Below are 14,526 nucleotides of genomic sequence, written 5' to 3' on the forward strand. Positions count from 1 at the left end.
CGGCAGAATATCGAAGAACTGTCGCCTTGGGTTAGAGTATACCACTCTTTTGCCGGGTCATCTCCCTTGGGCGTGGTCGTCTCCTTAGTTCTTCCCCCGCACAGGCAAATATACTGGTCGCGAATATACGTACCCCAGCACACGAAAAAGCCGCAGAGGATTCTGACGATAGGTTGAAGCCGGCTCTTCAGCCAATGGGCCTAAGCAAAGCGATTCACGCATGGGGATCCACAACATTGTCTGCCTCAGATGGTACAATGAAGGAGGCAGATGGGGGATGGTCTCCACAGAGACCCGCCCGTGGAGTTCCTAAGAAACCCTCTAGTCTTGAAAGTCGCATCGTCAGAGACTCCCGCAAGACTTCGCCGTGGTACTTCCTACTGGGTAGATCCAGAAGGGGACAATCCAATATGGCTACCGGAGTCACGCCATGCCACCAAACCCCAGATCACCATCGACCAGAGGGAATGGAGCTCTCAGCTCTCCTGGCCCATCAAAAAAGCACCCTTGACGATACCTAAATCTGATGGAAAAATCTGTTTTGATCCCGACTAATCTCTCCCATTCGCCTTCTATGCCGACGCCCAGCGGAACCTACTGGCGAACACAACATAGTGTTCGCGACACAAGAACTCGTCGGGTGTGCAAATTAGCTGTGGGAAATGCAATTCGACAATGGGCAAGGCTGAGAGGGGGAGGTTTATTTTTCCTGCATACATGGACCATCATGCCGTGCATTGGGAGCGCTGGTTCCTCGGGCACTACAACATCTCTCACAACCAATGCCACAACTTGCTAGTCGACAAACCTTCCACGGGCATGTTGCTGGGAGTCGACATCATACGACATGAAGGATAGATTCCGTACTGGCATGCAGACTCGAATGGTATACATGGCCTCGTGCGTGGGTTTATGGGGGTCTTACGACCCCGCGCGTCCATTCTCTGATGGTTTTGTTCCGACCTGGATCCTACCTTTCCCCTTTTTCGCTAAGCTAGGGGCCCGTCTTGCCAACCTCTGCTCAGCCTTCCGCTTACTAGCGAGGAACCACATTACCAAACACGGCATCCACAATGGCTGCTCGGTATGACTCTTTATTTTAATGGCCCGTCTTCCAGCTACTTGCTCGCTAACCCTTTTTGGTCTTAGTATTAGGGCTCGTGCCGAGCTAACTACCATCAGTGGCTTCTAAGCCGTCAACCCATCCCTATGGCAATCGATCTAGATGGCGGTCCCGAGAAGTTTGCGGATTTCTCAATGTTGAAGCACATACCGAAGATCACGTGCATCACTGGTATGGCACCATCCTAAGCTTCCGCCGGAGTGTGGTCCGGATTGTCAAGGAGGGCGTCGAGGGCACTGTGCACCAGGAGTACGAGGAGCGGCTCGCCCGTTTCCCGGAGCAGATTCTTCCAGTGGGTTTCCGTCTCTCCCGCTGGAGGTAAGAGGTGGAGTGCGGAATTCGGGGAGTGCCGACTTAGGGGGGGTTTATGACTAGCAGATAGCATGGATTTTTCGGGGTAGTGAATGTGTCTCTGGGCATATGACCGGCGTTGTGATACCCTCTTGTCTTTTTGACCTTTCTTGATGTAGTTTCCCAACTGTCTATGCAAGAGACGGCGGAAGTAGTCTGCTCATGACACAGGAGGTAGATCCCAATCGGTAAGACTTGCCTTTCTATACGCGCGCCATGGCTACTTTATACAGTGCTAACAATATGTGGTATATAGCTGTCTTTTTTGGCCACAAAGGACGGCACAGACTTATACACCACAGCCGCTGTCTTCGACAAAGCGTACCTCAGCAGGATCAGAAACAAACGGAAGGCGCTGCTGAACCGCAAATTCTTACAAATGAACCAATACGGCCATAGCGTTTGACCGACGCTGTACTCAAGCGGACATCCTTTGCTCCGTGCACACCTTGCCATCTCCAGCTTTAATTATATATACTCCATGTCAAGAACATTTTGATCAATAGCCGACTGAGATCACTTGCTTGATTTCAATGCAAAATCATATCAGATGGTATTATTTTAATAGTACCATGGTTATATAGTCTTATACCATAAGAACTCGGGTATTGTACCAGAGTGATTCTCATATACCAATATAGGGGTATTCTTCAAATCTAAAATTCCATAGAGTCTTCGCCGAATTGTCAAACCCATAGCCTTTGGAACTGGTAGCCCCAATATGCTGCAGTAAGGAAGGGACCACCGCCCAGCGTGTCCATCCCTCGCGGTCTGCGATCTTCTCCACCATCATATCCACCAGCCAATCGGTCGTGAGGTCTGTCCGCTCAAGAAAGTCGGGTATGATAGAACGAGGAAACACGAGGCCCTGCGAGCAGCATCCATATCTGTTCATCTCATGGACGCCGGGAGAGATGGGCCACATTGTCTGTTTTCCCGCCATAAAGTGGAGCGCGATAGCGGCGGGGATGAAAACGCCGGACGTGGTCCAAATCGCGCTCGCTGGAAACTTCTTCAGCTCGTGCTTGAATACTCGTTTTGCAGCCACCATCATCCCTGTGAGCAATGCCCAAATCGCGAACGACCAAGCCAAATATCTCGGCCACTCCTCCGAATTCCAGCCAAGGAGGTCATCGACGTAGAAGAGTCGCAGGTAGATCCATCTCTCATTCGCGGTCCGTTGCTTGACGATATCGAGGGCTTGTAAGGCGGAAGGGAGCCAGCCCTTCACCGCTAACGTATCGTCCTCGATCATCGCCACGTACTGCGCGCCAGTATCGTAACAGTCCTGCATCAGATGCGTATAGTCGTAAATCGTCTTGTTTCGATACCAGCCATCATCCTCCCATTTCTTTATACGCTCGAAGTCGGGATCGTCTTGTCGGTACGTCAGTACGCGGTCTGGCAGTGTCTCAACCCACTTTTCCGAATAGATTGGATGTTGCGATGGGTCTGTGTTGCCGATGAGAAGGTCTAGGAAGACGCCCTCCCTCTCCGTCTCGGTCAGGCCAGCCAGGAGGGATGCCACTGTCAAGCCCACGTATTGCTCTCCCCTCCGACGGACAGTTGCTATTCCAACACAGATCGTAGGGACCCGGTTTTCCGGCCTTGTTGGTTGATCGATGGTAACGGCATCACGTAAAAATTCCTCCGCCTCTGTAATTCTCGTTGACGAATACCGCCGCTCGTAGGCCCGAAGGGGATTGAAAAAATAGGATGTGGGATCTCGATAGCTAGCGAAATGATAGTAGGCGAGGGAGAGAAGGTAGAGGAGGGAGAAGGTGTAAAATAAGAGGCCGGTAGTCGATCGAGAGATTCTGCCGAAGGGAAGGGGGCGCAAGAAATCAGCCATGTCCACTTCCACTCGTTCGAGCGAAAGGCATATGGGGAGAGGCAATTGGTTCGGTCGGCGCGCAATAACGAGAACGTATGTCGGGTGGCCACAGGGTCCAACGAGGGAGATATCTTAGCGTGTTGAGCTCGCAGAAAGGAACGGAGTGGTAAAGATCAGGAATGACGTCCCTCTGTAATCCATCGGAGCCCATGGAGAAGGTTAGGTTATAAAGGGGAAGATTTGAGATAGAGATCCGGGGATCATGCGGGCTGGGAAGATCAGGGTGGGCCAATGAGAGGGGCAGTGGGACTAGGTGACCCACAGTTCGTAGATCTTGAGATCTACCCTACATTTGTATGTACAGTAGAGAACATCCAATCTTCCCAACCTTCAGTCGATTTTATATCCTCAACACATCCTTATTAATAATGTGACATTAAAGAGATGGAGTGGCTGTTTGATTGACCCATACATGGTGCTTCCCTACCCAGAGGAAGTCGAAAAGAGAAAGACAGCCCACGTAACCAACAAAATCAAACCAGTTCTGGAGAGATGAGACAGGGAATAACGCTTCTTGAAAGCCATAAAGCCCATGACCCAGAGATTTAAAACATGACGCAAAATAGAGGGGTCAGTGTCGGATTTCTTAGTCTAGCTCTTAGCTTCAACAACAATCTCATCTCACATTGCACCATGCACTTCGACGTCTTCGTAGACCTCTCCTCACAGCCAGGATCGTAATTGGTGATGTTTAGACCCTGTTTGTGACAGATTGGAGCCCAGGGGAAGGGGGAATGAAACCGACCAATGGAAAATTACATCGAATAGGACCAGCCCTATCATGAAAGAGATCATTATACTACCCGGGTACCTATCAGAACTTCTGGACAGAGTACGAAAGCAGACTCAGCCCCACATAGGAAATCCTCAATATATGAGTTTGGGAAATGGTCCAGATTGTGCGTGTGAGGATGTCTCGGGAATGGTAATAGCCTTCACGGATTTAAAATCCCTGACAATTCGGTGGTAACCCGTTTGAGTACTTTGTCTTTCAATGTCGACAATATAACATTGGCAAGAGCTGCTCAAGGCTGGGCTGCAAAACGGAATACCTTCGAGCTACGATATTGCTTTGAATAAATAAAATATTACCTCTTCGTCTTTAGTTGCTTAGGTGCTCCTTTTCTACGCTCCACTAGAATCCCTTTTTTGGGTCATCTTTGTCTTCTCCCTCCTTGGGCTGATTGTCGACGAGGATGTGGACATCTCGTGTTGCGTGTAAAAATGCTAAAAACGATGCCAGCGCTCTCAACACGCTCGGCGATGAACCAGAAGAGCCTCCAAAAGTTATCGTCACTGAATCAGTGCTCACAGCACTGCGACGCTGTACCTGCCACCTGATCACTATCATGGTCACCATCACAATCATAACCTTGAACCTGAAAGGCGTTTACTTGGGAGCCGATCTAATGTCGCCAGTGAGGTCTGAGACCATCAACCTCATGTTCCTCCAGTTGGCTGCGAAAGCCCACGAGATCATGATCGTGAATAGTCTCGGCCTTATTGTTCTACACTTCGTCCGATCCGAGCTGCTTTTTGGGGATGGACTGCCTCTCGGCCTGGTAGGCTCCGGCTTGAGCTTCAATAACTTCGAGTACTTCTTTAAGAAAGAATTTTATGTCTCATTAAAATACATTGGCGATCATGGCAATAAAGCTAGGAGGGTCATGTTTGTCACGGTCGTCATTGCGGCTGGGCTCACGGCTGCACTGGCTGGACCCGCAAGTGCGGTGCTCCTCGTGCCCGAATCTCAGGACTGGGCCGCTGGGGGCACTCGCTTTTATTTGAATGGATCGGACACCGACTTCTGGCCAGCCGACTTGTCGGGAAACTTGTCGGAGCTTCGGTCATTTTGCAACGGCAACGACTCGACTCATCTGGGAATCTGTCCTGCAGGTGGGTTTCACTCCCTATGGAAGCATTGGGGAACTGTCAATTCCACGGACCTTTGCGCGCAAGATGTTCGCTCTTATGTGAAAGATCTCTCTGGCTCGAACTTCTACTGGCCGGTATCCAGCGCTTCGTCTCAAGTCCCACCTCTCTATGCGTTAGGAAACAGCAAAAAGGGCGACAGTGATGCAACAACGCTCATTCAACCACATGCAGCAGCTGTGATAATTCTGCAAAAGCTCGCAACCGATTGGTGGAAGGCTTTGGTATCACAACGAGGCATGTCTCCAGATCAAGTTGATGACCGGATTATTTCTGCCAATGTCAGGAGTGGGATTACCGTCGTACGCTGCGAAAGCCCGCAGGAGCTGTTGCACTCAGACAACACCGTGAACTTCCCATCTATCGATGGTCGATTCCACTTCGCCCAAAGCTTACCACTTGCCGTACACACTCTCAACGATACAGCCGTCGATGACTTGCGGTTCCAGTGGGTTCATCTGCCGGCTCAATTTGGCGCAGCTAGCATTGGAGGTGTGTTTGAGACACCGTGGGAATCCAACAGCGCCTCCAGAGTTGTGGTCAGCTGTACGGTCCAAGCTGGATGGGTCCCGACGACGGTGTTCACTGACAAATACAATTTCTGGACAGGATGGTACCCCTGGAACATTCAGTATGGCGATCGCACGCCTGCATGGTCCGCCACGTCACAAGCCGCTATTAATGGTCGAATATCTCTTGGGGATGACTGGCTGAATCTCCTGACGCCTTCGACAGCCTCTCTTGATGTCGGCTCCTGGCGACCATCCACGATTGAGAGTATTCTCCTGAATGCTGGCCTAGGCTCCTCTCCTAATGGAATTACCGCAGACTGGATTTACCAGCGGTCTGGACGTCAAGACAAGGTTGCTCTCGTTGAAGCCATTATTTGCAGCGTGATTGTGGACGGTCTCAGCCGTACCGGAAGTTATCGAGCTTTCAATACTTCAGGACCAATCTCTCAGTGGCCGCTAGCAAATTACAACCTTTTGCCTGACTTTGAGAAACGAATCCTAAGAAACAAACTTGCCATGGAAATTCCCGCCGTCAACACCGAGAATCTCACAACAATTGAGGCGAGCATGCAAATAAGCGGTTTCTCATTTAAAGGCTCTCTGGCAGCATATCTTGCCATGACAGTCCTCCTCACTCACCTCCTTATGGCTACCGTCCATGTTATATACGTGATTCGTAATAGCCGCACATCACGCAGCTGGGGCTCGGTTGCCGAACTCATCGCTCTTTCGCATACCTCCCAGCCAGCATTTGATGTCTTGACCAACACCAGCGGCGGGATTGAGAGCCGCAAAACCTTCTTGCAAATGGCAAAGATTAGAGTGAGGAACACTCCCAACTTGCCAAACCATGCATATCATGCACATCATGAGCATGTTGAATTGTTGTTTGAGAGCTCTGCCTTTCCTAATAACCAACGGAATGCCTCTGTGCATGAGCTGGACGAGCTACACAATGAATTGTCGCGTCATGCTGCGACGTGGCCTCTGAATATAGCGGAAATCCCAACATATACCGGTTTGGATCCTTGCAGTATGTCGACTTCTGTAAAGAGGCTTGCTGACAACGAGGAAGCAACGGACATCGTTCGGCCCAGCCGGCAATATGGCTGAATCTTTATACGATGTGGCGAACTAATGGTGTTTTCTGAAAATGGGGGTTGAACGAATTATTTATGGTCTGCCAACATATTTAGAGAATTAATACAGCATCATCATATAAAGATAGGAATCCATGGCTATACGCTGCGTCAACTAACCCACTTGGCGATTTACCTACCACACCTGATAAGCCCTTGTCACGATACGCTCTCCAGGCATGGTGAGTGAAATCCAAACACGGCAGTCTTTCCCTGACAACCACTGTGACCCCTAGTCTGTCCTCAACCGTACCGTTTCCTCGCTGGGCCTTGCTTAAGACTCAGGTTCTCGTTGGATGCTTGCAAAGGTGTGTCGAATAGAGAAACTGAGTAGGTCGGCCACCCAGTAACCAGTTAGTACCAAACAAGCTCCCCAGGCTAGGGGACTGATGGAACCACGCATCACGATGCATGAGACAAGAGATCCTAAACCTCAAAGGTCAGAATAACTTCAAAGTGAGATTCATGCATCATCCGATATTATATTTGATCACGTGGATCAGCGTTCCTTCCTGGAGTGTTTCGAGGACGATTCTGGAGAAAGCTTCCTTACACATTCACTAGTGACATACAACTTCAATTTCCTCGGCGTTGTCGCGAAATTGCCGACTGATATGCACAAGACCGCCTCTCATTCTCTCAGTGACATTATTGCCCTTTGGAATCTTGGCCAGGAGAGTCGTCTTGTTGCCTACAGGACGTGCAGCTGTCGAAGGTTGCACACGCAAAAAGTGCCCAGCTAGAAGCTGGCGGAGCCCTATCCGACCACCGCAAGAGATTCGAAGTGGCCTACAATCCTTGTTGAAGTAGGGTGGTCTGAGTCAAGGGCCAACCTGATGGAAGATGCTTTATTCTGGCTCTGCGAATCAAACCAACAGGTTAAAGTCGCCCTCACAATAGAGGTTATGCAAACGGGGATATTACAATTGAGCAATGGAAACTCGACGCAAAAACTGGCGGGAATTCTGTCGAGCCTATCCAAACAATGAGGATCTCTCGAAAGCGACTTACCGGCCCAAACCAGTACCACATATCAGGCTCGACGGATATCCAATTTTGCGACTGCTTCCTCCGCGCAGAAAGGGGCAGTGAGACATATTTCCCTTTCGAACGACGATTTGAAGCGGATTGCAGAAGTTGTCGGGCTTGTATGCCCTGACGGATTTGCTGGCTTCGGCATTGCCTGCTCCTGACGGCGCAATTCTTGGCAGAAAATCTAAGCATAAGTACCGAGAATGACAAAGAATCAAATAGTGTGAACATAGAGGAAGTATACATCGTCTGTCCTAAAATGAAAGCTGCGGTGTTGATGTCAGCCTGCGCTGAAGCATGCTCTCTACCAGTTCCATGATCAAGTGAGAAAGCCCATTAAAATCCCAGACCATATTGATTTCGAACCTGTCAAACACTTCTGTCTGTCAAAAGAGGCTAGTATACATGGCGTAATGTGAGAATGATAGACTCATTGAGAATTTTAGAAAGCTAAGTTCTAATTGAAGAGAAATCTGACACTGTCAACATTCAGCGAAGACAGACAGAGAAGGCAGATCGTAACAGGAATACCATATTAATTTTGTACAGACAGATAAAAACTACGACTAGATAATAATACGGAAGTAATCCAGCGCGACTTGTTGGACGCAGAACGAAAGTGTTGGTAGTCGGTCTTCGGTCTTCGGTCTCTTCACAAACTCGATCCTAGCAACCCGGCCACTCCGTCGAGCACGACGACTTCTACGTGCCAACCACCCAGTCGATATCTTCTTTCGCCTGGCTACCTTGCTGATTTGTCGCGGGTTTGTTTCCCTGGTGGCGTCCCCATCCCCAAAGGCGGTGTTGCTTGGGTTGGGCAACATTATCTGTATAACCTAGTTAATATATACCAGACGTAAAGAAGCGAGAAACTGGTATTGTACCATTCGCTGTACCAGCAATAGCCTCATTTACATGAGATTCAGGCTGAGCAGACTGCGAGTTTTGGTTGAGCGGCTGTTGCTCGGGAGGCTTTGCTGCGCCAGGGGGGGTCAGGGGATTTGGCTCCCTCCGTTGAGTCGGTCGAGCTTTGACGCTGGCGATGGTGGAATGCGTCAGATGCCCTGCGGAAGAAATCTGACATGGTGAATAGAAGTGTTTCCGATAAGGTGGATATTGATGTTTCTGATAAAATCGATTCGAATGATGCCAGGATATTTGGTGATATTCATAGGTGAATAACGACAAAACAAGGATCTCTGCTCACCATAGCTCTCTATATAGTTGAGCTACAACAATGTGGGTGACATGACACGACCTTATTGGTAGAAAAAGGTCTCATGATCACTTTTATAGTTATGGTACGCATAAACCAAGTGTAGCTAGAATCGCCACCATGGCCAGTAGATGATCAACGCCTTCAGACAAGCAAGCTTGGCGTATCATATGTGGCGAAAATGATGTACGATCCAATATAAAAAAAACTCAAGTTTACTCTGCTATTGACAGAGAAGACTATATCTCATCTGGATTCTAAAGAGCGTCAGAGAATTAGGGTTGACCAACTTATCAGTCACGCAATGCAGTGGCATCTTCCAAAGACGGATCTTTCAGGGTAGTCAAGGCCGTTCTGAGTTTATATTAATGAGACTCATGAAACCCTTGGAAATGGAATGAGATATTAGTCAATAAAGAACGGGCGAGATAAACCATGACGTAAAAGACTTTCTCGAGATGTGAGGGGTATTACTATTTGGAAGCCACGAGACACATAAATATAATCAAATTAGCAACGCTAATCACAATACGACAGATAAGCAAAACAATAAAATGTCGTCAAACACTCGCTTTAGATGAAAAGCTGCGACTGTCAGGTCTCTGCGGATACGATTTATAGCTCGTGTACGCAGCGGTATAACGGCCAGGGTTCAAAACCCGCTTTTTGGGGGTGTTGGTGCCTGAACATGCCTTAATGCCTTGCTTTAGAACGGCAGAAAAATTAAGATACCTGAATTACTATTACATACGCGTTAATAATCAATGTACTTTGATTCTACTGACGTTGTAGGTTGTAAAAATATGAAGCCTTTTCATCCCATACAAATGCATGCATCTCCGATTTTTGGGGCGGTTTACCAGATCTCTTTCTCCAGTCTGAAAATGAAGTCTTTTTCCCCCATACAAATGCATGCATCTCCGATTTTTAGGGTGGTTTACCAGATCTCTGTCTCCAGTCTGAAAATGAAGCCTTTTTCCATTGATTCCTAGTTATAAATCCACACATTTACCTAACCCTCCGTCTCCGCTGGCTCCGCCGAGGTGTTGTAACCGGAGATCTAGCCCGCTTCCGTCTCGCTAGCTCTACCCTCACCGGCTCTATATCCACTGACTCTTCACCTACTAAAGTAGCCGCTTCAGTAGGTGCTGGACTTGGTATAGTCATATGGAAAGGAGCCTCATCCTCCCACGGATCAGCCTCGAATGAATACGTATCTTTATACCACTTCACAACCATATAGAGCTTCGCCTTTTGACCTAGAAGCTTATCAACAAGCTCCTTTACAGTACTATCAAAGGTATCATCCACTCCTGATATCTATCAAGGACTGTATTTCCCCTTTACGTACTACATCTCCTTAGCAAAGTAACACTTGTCTATCCACCCTAGCCTAAAATCGACGATACTCGGTAGTCCTTTAATAAAGTAATCTCTCGCAAAGCTATCGATATCTATGATCGTTTATTTAGGACGAAGGTTAACCGAAATCGAAGCTAGAAGTAATAATTAGCTTTAGGTTCTAGTTTATGATCATATAGTAAAATATAGATATACCTACCATCCGGAATTGGACTTATCTCTCCTAGTTTCTCTTAGAGATAGAAAATCACTATCATTATAATCTCTTTATTCGCCTCTTCAGCGGCTTTCCGGGCAGCCTCTACTTCCTAATACTTCTTTATATAAGCTAGGCGATTGTTGCTTACTGAATTGCTAGCGAGGTTAGAGAACCGAGTGCCAATATACTAGGCTAGTATAGCTGGCGAAGGCCTCGCTAGTAAAGGTATCACTAGCGAAGTGATTGCTAGCGTGGGTACTGATAAAGACAGGGTAGGACTTATAGAGGTTAGCTCCCATAAAATAAGCTATAAGGCTTCCTATACAGTAACCGAGAAAGGCATCTTGATAGATAGTAGAAAGTGAAAGGTATAGATGAGATTGGTATACGCACGTATAGGCTTAGATACTATAATTAAATCAATCTTAGACCCCTTATAGTATTTAATTTTAATTTTAATTTCTAATAATGTTTCTCATTTACCGAGATATAGTATATATCCCGAGATATCATATTATTTACTAGGCCGATTTTTAATAAGTAGTAAATATAATATCAATAAATTTATCTAGCCTTCCGAGACATACTTTTAGGCTATATACTCCTGATCTTCATACCCTTTATCTATATACTCTTTACCGATATCCTAATCTATATGCTCCCTATACGGATCCTATTTGGCTGTACCTATTGGCTTTATACAAACGTCGAGGATTAGTTCTTAGCCCGAAGCCTAATGCTCATACGCTCGCTCCTATAGCTTTATATACACCGCTTCGAATAGAGACTTAGTATCACCAGTGAACCGTATATCCGGATTCTTAGGGTCAAACGGTATTCCTACTAGTTGCTATCCGATCTCAATCAATTGCTAGCGATACCAAGTAAACGTAGACGGCGGAAGATATTACTTAGGATCCCACTCTTATATATCCTCTTAAAGTCTCTATAGAAGCTAGGCCTACTCTAATACTGGATCTTTATTAAGTAGACACTTTAGGTTATCTACTTTTGGTAAGTAAAAGTTTATTGTAGGCTTTCCTAGGATAAGATGAGTCCGGCGAGTATAAATCTAGATAGGGTGGGTATTCTAATACGCAGTATATGACTTTACCCGCTATCGAATCATTTATATATAAACCTGTAAAGGATAAAGGTCCTTTCAATTGTGAAACGGGATTAACTGACATGGGTATGTCAGATGTGACGTGGCCGAAGCGAGCGGGGTTCGTCATGTGATCGGCCCTGTTTCTTGGCATACTGTTTTCCTAAAATCCCAGAGCCCCCCGGGGCCCCCTGAATTCGGACAAGAATTAGTCTTGGCACATAGAGACAATACATTGATCCCCTCCCACAGCCAATTGTATCTTACCCGGTTGACAGGCCATACACCTGCAGACTGTATATCTTTACAAAACCATAAGAAGAGAAACCTGATTAGGAATACTATCTTATATAAAGCAATCTTCGTATTATAGCCTACAAAAAAAACGCTTTTCAAATTAGTATAAACTGTTATAGAGCTAGAATTCACTTATATAGAAGAGCCTAGTAGTTGCCCTCGATAACATCCCCTACCATACCTCAATACGCTAGTTATTAACACTTCTTCTATAGATCTAGCAGTCCTTTGGTTTAATAGAGGGTTTAGTTAGGCGACGAAGCTTATACTAGCTATTAGCGAGAAGTATAGTCTCTATACCTCGGTCAGATCGGCATTTCCTAAATTAATAATATTAGCTATATAAAAGGAAAGGTATATACTATAAAAAGCCTCCTCTATAAATGTATTATAAAGGTATAAAGGAATAAACTAACCTTGGTTAATACCCTCTCTATTTAAAAGTCTTAAGACCTTAGCTAAGGACGCCAATGTAAAGATATACAGTCTGCAGGTGTATGGCCTGTCAACCGGGTAAGATACAATTGGCTGTGGGAGGGGATCAATGTATTGTCTCTATGTGCCAAGACTAATTCTTGTCCGAATTTAGGGGGCCCCGGGGGGCTCTGGGATTTTAGGAAAACAGTATGCTAAGAAACAGGGCCGATCACATGACGAACCCCGCTCGCTTCGGCCACGTCATATCTGACATACCTATGTTAGTTAATCCCGTTTCACAATTGAAAGGACCTTTATCCTTTACAATTATCCCCTCTCTTCTAGGAGGATGTCCCTATCCGAAATTAGATATAGATCTAGAAATAGGTATTAAGATAATAAAGTAATAAAGTATCGGGGAGGAACCGAGAGTGGTTCGATAAAGGAGATATGTTTAGAATAATATAAAAGATCCTAAATAACCCGAAATAGGATATCTTTATATACTATAGTCTATATAGACGTAGCATTTGCTTTATAAATTTGAATTATCAATCACCCTCTTAATTTCTAGTATACCCCTAGTTTAACGTAAGGTTTAAGTGAAGTTGAAATACGTTTAGTATATATAATACCTTCGTATAGCTATTAACTAGTAAGATACCGGAGATACTAACGAACCGTTCTCGATTAAGTGTATTATCGGTACTAAAAATTCTAAAAAGTGTTAATAGTATATTAGTCGATACGTATATTATAAACTTCCTATAGGTAGTATATAAAGGGATGCTCGCGATTTAGTCGCGATCCTCGACTAGGCCGCTAAATATTTCGATAACGATAACGGATACTATATATAGGACGACGAGTATCTTAAAACTATTAATAAGGGAGTTATAAGCCTACTAAAGGACTTTATTACTATATACCGCGTATATAAGTCTATATATAGCCTACCTAGTAAGACTAAGAAGGATAAGAGTAAAGTGAGTAAGATCTTTTATATAGGATTCGGCTGTGATTCGCTAACTCTTTACTAGCCTATTCCTATCGTATATTGTCAATTTATAGAGGGTTGTTAATAATTATATCCGAACCCTCTTCCGCGTCCCCGTCTTAATACGATATAGGCGAAATAGCACTATTATCTTACCGAATCGGGGTAGTGTCTTTAGTTTAGAGATAAAGGATTTGTTCTATAGATATAAGCTAAATTTAACCTACTATATTTAGTGAGGGATACCTATTTTACGTATTTTAATCCTATAGTTCCCGCCGGCGGTATTCCTTAGATTATTACGGATATATAGAAGGAGGAATTCCTAGTTCCTCTATATAAATTGTAACCGGTAAGGGATCGAATTAGTAGTGTTTCGGTGTTTAGGTAGTGTCTCTTTTAGTTCGATGATTTTAATAGAAATAGTAGATACGAATTATTTAAATCATATCTCGATCGTAGCTTCCTCTTTTAGTAGAGTTTTAATTTTAATTATATCGCGTAGATAACCTAGGTTTATTTACCTTCTTCTTTATAGGGGTTATCTTTACTTTTATATCCTTAAGTCTTTCACTTTTCTATACTATTTTATCCCTAATTTATACCCTATTCGCTATCGAAAATGCCTCCTATTAGGAGTTCTCTATATAAGCTCCGACGTCCTATTCTACACACGTATATCTAATATATAACGTGTCTAAGGGTCTCTATATATGATTAGACCGAGGATAGTCTAGCCTCTCTCGAGCCTTTTGTGGTTTATTATTTCGCTAAGATATACGATAGTAAGAATTGCTAATATTATAATAAGCTTTATAAGCTTTATAAAACGGTATATCTATAGATTCGTTTCTATCTCTTTTCGCTAGTGATTTATACTAACGATACTTAGATCCCTAAAGGGATCGAAGGAAACCGTTACGAACTCTTTACTTACCTATCTTAGGTTT

General features: G+C 45.2%; 5 protein-coding genes across 5 annotated transcripts; 3 read left to right on the top strand and 2 right to left on the bottom strand.

Annotated features, from left to right (window-relative positions):
* Positions 1 to 1,073: 1,073 nt before the first annotated feature.
* On the top strand, positions 1,074 to 1,445 carry N7519_005104 (uncharacterized protein; the record flags this gene model as incomplete). Its single annotated transcript, XM_057291880.1, has 2 exons — positions 1,074 to 1,084; positions 1,226 to 1,445. The coding sequence occupies 2 exons, from the start codon at positions 1,074 to 1,076 to the stop codon at positions 1,443 to 1,445; spliced, it is 231 nt and encodes a 76-aa protein (XP_057146691.1).
* Positions 1,446 to 2,099: 654 nt separating this feature from the next.
* Positions 2,100 to 3,326, bottom strand: N7519_005105 (uncharacterized protein; the record flags this gene model as incomplete). Its single annotated transcript, XM_057291881.1, has 1 exon — positions 2,100 to 3,326. The coding sequence occupies one exon, from the start codon at positions 3,324 to 3,326 to the stop codon at positions 2,100 to 2,102; it is 1,227 nt and encodes a 408-aa protein (XP_057146692.1).
* A 1,238-nt stretch (positions 3,327 to 4,564) lies between these two features.
* N7519_005106 (uncharacterized protein) lies at positions 4,565 to 6,925 on the top strand (the record flags this gene model as incomplete). The annotated part of the gene is made up of 1 exon (XM_057291882.1): positions 4,565 to 6,925. The coding sequence occupies one exon, from the start codon at positions 4,565 to 4,567 to the stop codon at positions 6,923 to 6,925; it is 2,361 nt and encodes a 786-aa protein (XP_057146693.1).
* Positions 6,926 to 8,685: 1,760 nt separating this feature from the next.
* On the bottom strand, positions 8,686 to 9,067 carry N7519_005107 (uncharacterized protein; the record flags this gene model as incomplete). Its single annotated transcript, XM_057291883.1, has 3 exons — positions 8,686 to 8,810; positions 8,868 to 8,960; positions 9,019 to 9,067. The coding sequence occupies 3 exons, from the start codon at positions 9,065 to 9,067 to the stop codon at positions 8,686 to 8,688; spliced, it is 267 nt and encodes an 88-aa protein (XP_057146694.1).
* A 4,372-nt stretch (positions 9,068 to 13,439) lies between these two features.
* On the top strand, positions 13,440 to 13,812 carry N7519_005108 (uncharacterized protein; the record flags this gene model as incomplete). The annotated part of the gene is made up of 2 exons (XM_057291884.1): positions 13,440 to 13,565; positions 13,651 to 13,812. Coding segments are annotated over 2 exons (288 nt in total), but the record flags the coding sequence as incomplete, so codon positions are not given.
* Positions 13,813 to 14,526: the final 714 nt, after the last annotated feature.

This window comes from Penicillium mononematosum (assembly GCF_028829835.1).
Source record: "Penicillium mononematosum strain IBT 11891 chromosome Unknown utg000003l:1.0-8172316.0:1.0-8177699.0, whole genome shotgun sequence".
Lineage (NCBI taxonomy): Eukaryota > Fungi > Ascomycota > Eurotiomycetes > Eurotiales > Aspergillaceae > Penicillium > Penicillium mononematosum.